We start from the raw sequence: 9172 nt of genomic DNA on the forward strand, positions 1-9172 counted from the left end.
CTGAGATTCGATTCCTCGATCCCGCGGTGTTTCGGGTTCGCAATCAATAATATTATAGTATTATTCGCAATCACAATATTCAACCGCCGCGCTGGTTCAATGACCGTATGATCGTTAAAGTTAAAATTGCCGAACTATAATTCTTTGATCCATAATTTGTGTCCTGATTTTAACATTTAACATTTTATACCCATCCCAAGAAAAGTGCTCAACGCCACTAAAGAAATTTTCACTTCAAAAATATATTTGAATAAAACTTGCAGAGTAAATGACATTATGAATTAATAATATTTATACCTCTGAATTCAGAGATTCGTCTGAACAAGAATCCCTCGAACTAAGAAACAGTTTAGTAGAAAAAGACAAGGAGCTAGATTCAAAGACGACTGTGATAATGAATCTTATATCTGAACTGAACAGCAGTACATCTGCACAAAACAAAATTCAATCTGAATTAGTTAACTGCAGGATGCAGCTAGAGGCCGAGATAGAAAAAGTAAAACTTGGAGATGCTGCTAATAAGGTAACTATGATACAACTTAGACTTTTACATACAGAAGAAAAAGATTATTATGACTGTTCATTGTTAGTACATTTATGAAAATTTAATATACGTTCACAAATAATCGTCACCTTTTTGCACTTAATACCTAGTGATTATACATTATTATGACAATAAAATAAATAATAATTAAAAAAAACTAAAAAGCACGCTTTATATAAAATTCAACTAAAAAATAGAAAATAAATTTAAATTGAAAATAGTGTAAAAAAAATATATTTTATTGTAAAAAAAGCGTGGGGTGCTTTTAAGATATTATTAAAATAATAATTCTTCTACACCTAATAAAATATATTTTTTTTACACTATTTTCAATTAAAATTTATTTTCTATTTTTTTAGTTGAATTTTATATAAAGCGTGCTTTTTAGTTTTTTTTAACTATTATTTATTTTTAATTTTTTAGTCAAATTAGTGTAATGTCATCGGTCCTCGATAAATCTACAAAGTTTAAACGAAATCTAGCCGTTTAAAGCGGGTAAAAATCGCTCCCAAAGAAGTCGGTTACAAACATACAAACATACAGGTGAAGCGTATAATAAAGGATTACTTGTAACTATTTCTAGTAGGCTTCAGGTATTATGTATCTTAATACATAATACCTTTAAGGGTAAATATATACACTATAATAATAAAGTCCCAGTCACTGTTCAGGCATTATCTATAAATAAATTTTAAATGTTTTATTAAAATATGGCTCTTTCGTTATTCCTACTACTCCACAGCTGAATGTCGAAGTTATCCGACAGCCTGGGACAAGAGTATGATTATTTTATAGCAATAATAATGACAGTACAAAATTGTATATTTTATTAAAAGGGCGCAAAACAGAATGCTGGGCGAGTTTCTACCGCCGCTTCTTCTCTCTCAGAGTACCATTTGTTTCCGAAGCGATGGTCGATGGTAGAAATTACAAATTACATCAAAAAGAATTCTAAAGGAAAAAATAAATGCCTTTTATACCTTTTTAACTATTACAGAGTGGTCAAATTTCTGTCTTTTCTATCATTCAGTTATCATTGCTTTTTTAAATTTATTTCAGGAGAAAGAGGAAGAGCTCTCTAAACAAATGTCTACCATTTGCGAGATGAGAAGTGAAATGGTATCTATGTTTAAATTACTAATTAAAATTACAAAACTAATGAAAATTTTGACTTATTTAAGTAAAACATTGAAAACGTATTGATAATTATTAATAGCATATAATTTATATCAAGGCCCAATTACAAGAACATAAAGCGAGAATGCAGGAAAAAATAGATAATATTCAGAAGGAACTAACTGGGCGACCCCCGATAAGTGTGCCAGTTATGCAGCCAGAACACGATGATAATGCAGTAATGTTGACACCTGTGTCCAACAAGGTAGGGTTATTTAATTTTAAAATAGAGACGGGGATGAGTACTACCCGGTTACATTATCTATGATCTGATGTCGATGACGTCACATCGTCGCTTTGTTACGGTGTGCAAAACAAGCATCACGAGGATATTATTATTGATAAATAAACAACGATTTATTTTTTCATTATTATAGATTGATGTAAAGGTGTTGTGATACTAATTTTTTTTCACATTATAATGATGAAAAAATTAATGAAAGAATCTGGGTTAAGTAAAAAAATAAAATTATTTTTCTGGCAGTACTATTTATTATAGCGATGCTTGTTTTATACCGGCACCAGACATGTGTCCACTTATTTGCACACTTCTTCGACGACTTTGTACATACATTTGCACCTGCCACACGTGCTTCGCAAACTCTTTTCTCTACAGTATGCTGGTAGACAACAAAGGAGATGGACGACGATTTCGTGGACGCAGTGTGCTTATATTATTTATGTGCATGTAATTATTTTTTACATTTGCAACAAAATATATAGAAGCTTCCGAGAAGAAGGCGTGAATGGAAGTGTGAAATGTATCGTAATAGAACAAGGTATGTGATATATAATAGGTATAATAGATAAATTTTAATTGTTTTTTCAATACTTGCATATGTATTTATTGAATAAAGTAATTTTATATACCCGGGTGCATGCCCTAGTCGAGGATCGAGGTTCATATCGAGAGCGAGACTTGACGGAATATTCTTGATGGAATTATTTTTACTTGTTTCAGAGAATCCGTGAAAAAAATGCTTGAAGAGATGATGCCTCGACCAGTGGGTTACTTTAGTAATTTTTGTAGAATGTCGTTTCAAGACTTTGAAATACTTTTACAAAAAATTCTCTTTTTATGCTTTTGGTTTTTTGAGTTCCATATACATGGTTCCCCTCGCATCAACACAATAAATTCTAGGACGCATTCGTTCCTCCAGTCCATTTTGAACGATCAAGCACGTAGTGGCTCACACAATCGTTCCGTACAACAGCGCTCGCGCAACAGGTCTTTGCAAATAGGCCAAATAGTGTGGTAGGCTTATTTAAACACATTCCTTTGACGCTTTGACGTGCGCTAAAAAACCGATACCTCTCGGCAAAGTGCAAATCTGTGTACAAACTTTGGAACACATAGACAAAGTCTCGTGCCACACAGTGTGTCCACTCAAGTGTGCAAATAAGTGCACACATGTCTGACGCCGGCTTAAGACGCCATAAAAAATTGACAGTGTCTCATCAGGTCCAAAGATAATGTAACCGGGTAGTACCTACAGTCCAACTTATTACCACCTTTTAATACAGAATACTTCTAAACTACGATCACCACCTTTAATTAAACAGCAAGAAAAAGAAGCCGTAACTCGTCGCTACGAGCCCCAAGAGTTGGAGAACATGTTGTACAACATATTTAGTGACAACAGTACTGACGACAGCTTACATGTAAGTACATGGAAATTGTAGGGACACACATATAGTCCAGTAAAGAAAAGTTTTAAATCGACATTTTTCAGTTTTTTATGTAAAATAGGGATACAGAGTTAAAAAATCGAAAATTAGCTTGCAGGGGTTGCAAAAACAATAAAAACTACCCCCGAAACAGCTTTTTGGCGATTTTCTTCGAAAATATAATATTTAGCGAAAAAACATACAAACAAAATCGATGGATAATAAAAAAATCTACAAATTTGTCTATTATATTTTCCTCGTAAATGTAATAGAAAAAGAGATATTTGCATCTAAAACTTTGGAATCGGAATAATAATTCATCTCTCTCACTCCTATTATGCATAAACTGTCTCTGTTACTCCTACAGCAGTTATATTGGGCTGATGCGCCGACATGCTGTGCGTTGATCGGACTGTTTTGGGCATTGTACATTTTGTGTATATTTTTACACTCTATTGTTGACTATAACCAGACAGATAGAAACAGACGTATATGAGGCATTTTAGCATGTTCGTCTTCGTTTGGGGTTTTGGCGTTCTAAGGCCCTTAAGTTAGCTATATTAAGGCCATCGACACGAAATAAAGAATGTAAAAAAACGGACTGTTACTGAGTTACAGCCTGGTAGCTATGGGGAACCTATGATAGATAGCAATTATTTAGCAATAGCAAAGATATCGTCTAAATGTCTTAAATGTCTTAAACCCCTGAAACTTTTTTTAAAATCTTTATCTCGTCTGGTTGGCCTTACTATAGTACTGTATATTTGATCGAATCATTGTTCACAGATCATTTAGAAATATTATTTTCCATGAATGATAATGTGAATAATATAATGATGGTTCGTCATAGCAGGTGGGTCAGGTGAAACGTAGATACGCTGCGATATCCCAGGGTCGTCAGCTGCCACCTCCTATGACGCGGCCCAACGGTGGTGCCAAACGACGAAGTGCTGTGTCGAGCGCGCAGGCCGAGCAAGCTAAAAAGCCTGCCTACAGTTGCGACGTACGTGCGTTTATTATTTACAAATGATAAAACAGTGTGTGTACTATGTAAGCACGCACTTTTTTAATCGAAGTTAATCTTCTTTGGGGTAATAAAACAAAAATCCTTATAAAAAATATTCCTCGTGCTATTTTACGTTTGTAAAAAAACCAATATTGTATTATAAAAGGTATTAAATACAACCAATGATAATATTATTATTATACCACATAATTTAGTTGAATAAATTATTAAATTATTTTTATACAATTAGGGTAATTTTTTTTACGGATGAAACGCTATATAGCGACACGAAAATATGGGACGTTTTTGTCCATGAAGCGGGAGGGAGCGATTGACACCGATTGAGAGAGAGTGAGAAAAGGCTCCCTATTCTCAAGAGAGAGAAAGGGAGATCGAGAAAAAATACACGCTATTGGTTGATGTATTTGTTTTGTAGTTAAATATTAGAACTTTAGATGGAAATTCTAAAACTTTAGAAACTTTTATCTGTTTTGAGGTTAGGTTACATTAATTTGATTTTCAAGAGACTGGTCCATTACCTTTTCATGGGAGTGATGGAGTGAGCCAGGGCACAGAGGACATCTCCCTCCCTCCCCCTTCCAAATATCAAATAAGTCTTACCAAATAAACCTTATAAATACCAAAGAAAATAATTTTTGTCATTTCACGCAACCAACTTTGGCATTTGGTCAAATTACTAGATTTGCTTAGAGAAATGATAAAACCGTAGCATTATTTTAACACCTCCCGAGATTTGACCAAATCACTGTTTTTATCATATCCCTGGGACAGTAAATATACTCTATATACATCTGAATCTCGGAAACAGCTCCAACGATTTTCATAGTTTGCAGGGGATTTCGGGGGCGATAAATTGATCTAGCTAGGATTCATTTTATTTATGATTATTTATTATGATTATTTTATTTATTTTATGACTCTTCACGACATCTATTTTTTAATAATAATACTGTTTTATTTCCGAGAGCAACTAACTGCTTTAATGACACAATAACACTAAAACTACACTACTAGTTGAGCAGATGGCGTTGTTAAGAAAAATATTATTCATATTTCATCATTTATCAGTATGTAATTCGTATTTAAATATAATTTCTACGAAAGACAATTTAACAAAAATAAATACCGAGAAAAGGTCGGTCATCCGGGTACTTTTTTATTAATACAAACGAGATTTAAAAATAAGTTTGCCAAAGAAGTTTCACTTCAGACATGTGTAGGTACCGTACGTACTCATTTTTATTATTTTGAAACTATTAAATAAATTGAAATGATATATTAAAATTTATTTAATTCTCGTCTATTGGTTGTGGTTTAGTAGACATATCAGTATTTATTTACCAAAGACTTGGCAGCTGAAGTATGATACAAATGATCTAGTTGACCAGCTAACGTCAGGGTGTCTAATTTGTGACACGATGTGATCATTGTAAGAATTCACTCTGATAATTTTTGCCAAAAGAAGTATAACTACAAAGATCTATCAGAACACACTCCCACTAATGCCTACTACTCGGTTGGGTCGAGTTAGTAAGTCTTTTGTTGGGCGATGTATATGCTTCTACAATATGATCCCAGAAAATGTACAAAACAAAATAATGTGTTACGAAATTTAAAAGAATTGTTAAAAAACGTTTGTGTGGGAAAGGTTACTATAGCATAAACGATTTTCTTAATGACACCACGGACTGGGGATATAGCGAACACCCTCAGGCTCTTTAATTATAAATGTTTATTGTACGATATCACATTGTAATCCATATTTTATATTAAAAAAAAAACTCGCTGAGTTTCTTGCGCCCATTCTTCTCAGGTCTGAGGCAGTCTCTTTTGAATGGGTAGTAGTTTTTGAAGTTCAATAAGTGATTTTAAATCCTATTTTGAATAAAAATATTTGAATTTCGAGCGCTATGCTTGATTATGATGGAAGTATTTCCACAAGGTAGGTTGAGACAATTAATACCCTTTTAATAGTTTGCACTTATACACTGACACTCGGCTCTGTCTTAAATATTTCTAGGGCTGTTTTCATCTTTGAATAAAACGATTCTGCTTATTTAATTCAATAATTTGTAGTCTTCAAAGTTCTCTCCATAAATTGCGCCACAGTTCTGTTTCTTAATACAATCTAATTCATAAATAAAATTGGATACTTGATACCTACATTATTCTATTGAAGTTTTAAGTTTTGTCTGAAGTCTAAACATGACTGGGTACGGCTTTACAATGAAAGAGCACCCCTCCCCTCTTGCGCCTATAGCCTAAAGACAATCCCCTTTATTCATAATGGTCCGCTAACTTTAAAAAGCCGCTAAGGAGTGTTTTTCTCATTCTGACTTAGGTCAATAGAAGAAGACAGAGTGCGAAATAGCAATGCTTTAAGTTAGCAGACTATTATGAATAAGGGGGAATATGTTCGGATTTGGTTCGGCCGGACCCTCGCCTGGCATTAATTGGTCCGGCGTCGCATCGTTACGGACCGGAGGGTATTAATAATAATTTTGTGCAATGGACCATCGAATATGGTCAGCTACCAGACCCCGTCCAATGGTTTGGCCATACCATATCTAATCATGTGTTTAGGCTACAATAATTATGCGTGTACCAAACTAATTGATTTTATTTTACAGGTTCAAAAGTCTCAAGAGAAAAATGATTTTAACGACAGAAAAAGATTCTTTAAGTCTAGAGTTATTGAGAATAAGGACAAAAAGTAAACTTAAACCTAATATCGTTTCCCTATTTTACTTATTTTAAATAAGTGTTTGGTTCGTTCAATTTTTGTTGTTACAGTTTTCAATTAGAGAATTGAAATTTGGTTTATAATTAATAGATACACTGAGACGATATCTACCCTTTATTCATTAATAATAAATATAAGTACTTAATTTAAATACAAGTTGTTTTATTTAGCTGTAAAGACGATCTTAGGTAAGACTTCCTACGTTTAATGTTAATGTTCCCTTAAAATTAAATGCGTAGCAATCATTATCTACCAATCAATAATAAGTGCAGTACAATGATGCTTTTCGCATATTGATGGGATTGCCTAGGTACTGCAGTGCCTCGGGTATGTTTGCTGAATTGAGGGTGCCTGATTTCAATGCTGTGATGAGAAAAAGAGTTGCTTCCTTCTGGGATAGACTCCGCAAATCTCAGAACCACATTCTCCAAACGGTTTGTGACCGGATGCCTAGCAATATTTTTTCATATTGGCTATCTGTGCATAAAAACAAAAATAGTAAGTAAATGACGGTGCCTGGACCAAGACGCCTGGGAAGAGCTTTAATAACCTTTCCAGATAGATTATAAGTTTTTGTGTATATTTTACTTTATCATTACTTTTATACAATGTATTAGAATATTACAACTTATTTGTTTCATAATATGTATACTGGGTAATTTTGCCTTTAATAAAAACTTATTATTATTATTACTATAAGGCTAGGTACCCTTTGTTCTTAGCCATGGAGTAGAACAAACTTACTTCATTTTTATAATATTCAATGAATATCGTTTTCGCCATACTCGCACACATATCATATATAGTGCCTACCTAATCACACTTTTTTCCTGCGGTGTAATAGGAATAGGCCTAAATTCACAGCAACAATAAGACCTCACTATTATTTACATCATTTTCGACCTTACTACCATTGCACTAATTTCATATTCTTAAAATGAATTATAATATATTATTAAATTGAGCATTAAACATAATAAGTACCAAAAAATAAAAAAATAACTACCTACGCTTAAAAAAACCGACTTCGAAAACTGAAATGTATCAAATAACTAAAAATTGGCGAGTGTAGGTAGGTACCTACCTACTTACTATTACATTTGGCTTGGCACCGACTTCAAAGCTTCAATATGTAGCACATACAAAATAATACTATTTTACTAATATTATAGGTGTGTATTAAATTAAATTTTTAGTTAAGTAAGTATTTGATACTTTTCAGTTTTTGAAGTCGGTTTTTTTGACGTAGTTTATTTTTAATTAACTTACTATTTACTTTTTAGTGTCAGTTAATAATTATAATATATACTTAATCAACCTGAAAGAAAACTCCTAAAAAGCCGTACACAAAAAACAATTAGTTATATCATCGAGGTAAGTAAACAAAAATTTTCATAAAATGAAAACTATTGGGCCAAACTATGTAAAAATCGAACTAAAGAAAAATTATTAAAAATATTTAAAAAAATTGGATCATAAATCTCAGAGTAATCGGTGTACTTACATAGGTACATAAAAAAAATACCGAACGAATTGATAACCTCCTCCTTTTTGAAGTCGGTTAAAAATAGACGCTAAATATGGAACTGATACCTACTCAAATATGGGCTACAAATAGAAACTTATATCATGTACAAAAATAACAATTATGAATATTTATCTCATAAGAGATCAAATTACTTTGGTAAATGGAAGAAATCACATAACATTTTCGGAAAAAAAGTCCTGACAAAACATACATGCTGCATCGGCAGTGTCAGGAGCCTCTCTACCTATAGGGGGATCTGGTTCACTATCTGAATCAAATTGGACATCTTCTTCATCTCCACTTTCGTCGTCGTTCGTATAAGAAATACGAATCTTTTAAATATTTCAAGGCGGTTTTTATTTATTTTGATTTAATTACACGCATGCACCTTTGAAACTAAATAAATGCTGTGTACTTTCAGACTGTGTGAAATAAGAAAAAAAAATTGCCATAACTAACAAAAGAAGGGTCAAATCAGCTACTAGC

At 32.8% G+C, this 9172-nt stretch overlaps 1 protein-coding gene across 9 annotated transcripts in view; it reads left to right on the forward strand.

Annotated features, from left to right (window-relative positions):
• The window catches only part of LOC126971362 (putative leucine-rich repeat-containing protein DDB_G0290503), a 34247-nt gene extending 26980 nt beyond the window's left edge, over nucleotides 1–7267 (forward strand). For 5 of the 9 annotated variants that reach the window (XM_050817647.1, XM_050817651.1, XM_050817654.1 and 2 more), the window contains 6 exons: nucleotides 310–523; nucleotides 1604–1663; nucleotides 1779–1925; nucleotides 3245–3382; nucleotides 4239–4391; nucleotides 7046–7267. In XM_050817647.1, the coding sequence (XP_050673604.1) occupies nucleotides 310–523; nucleotides 1604–1663; nucleotides 1779–1925; nucleotides 3245–3382; nucleotides 4239–4391; nucleotides 7046–7132 (799 nt within the window). In that variant the 3' untranslated portion in view covers nucleotides 7133–7267. The remainder of the gene's footprint in view (nucleotides 1–309; nucleotides 524–1603; nucleotides 1664–1778; nucleotides 1926–3244; nucleotides 3383–4238; nucleotides 4392–7045) is intronic. The other 4 variants (XM_050817650.1, XM_050817649.1, XM_050817648.1 and 1 more) reach the window with 4 other exon arrangements.
• Nucleotides 7268–9172: the final 1905 nt, after the last annotated feature.

Source organism: Leptidea sinapis, chromosome 23 (assembly GCF_905404315.1).
Source record: "Leptidea sinapis chromosome 23, ilLepSina1.1, whole genome shotgun sequence".
Lineage (NCBI taxonomy): Eukaryota > Metazoa > Arthropoda > Insecta > Lepidoptera > Pieridae > Leptidea > Leptidea sinapis.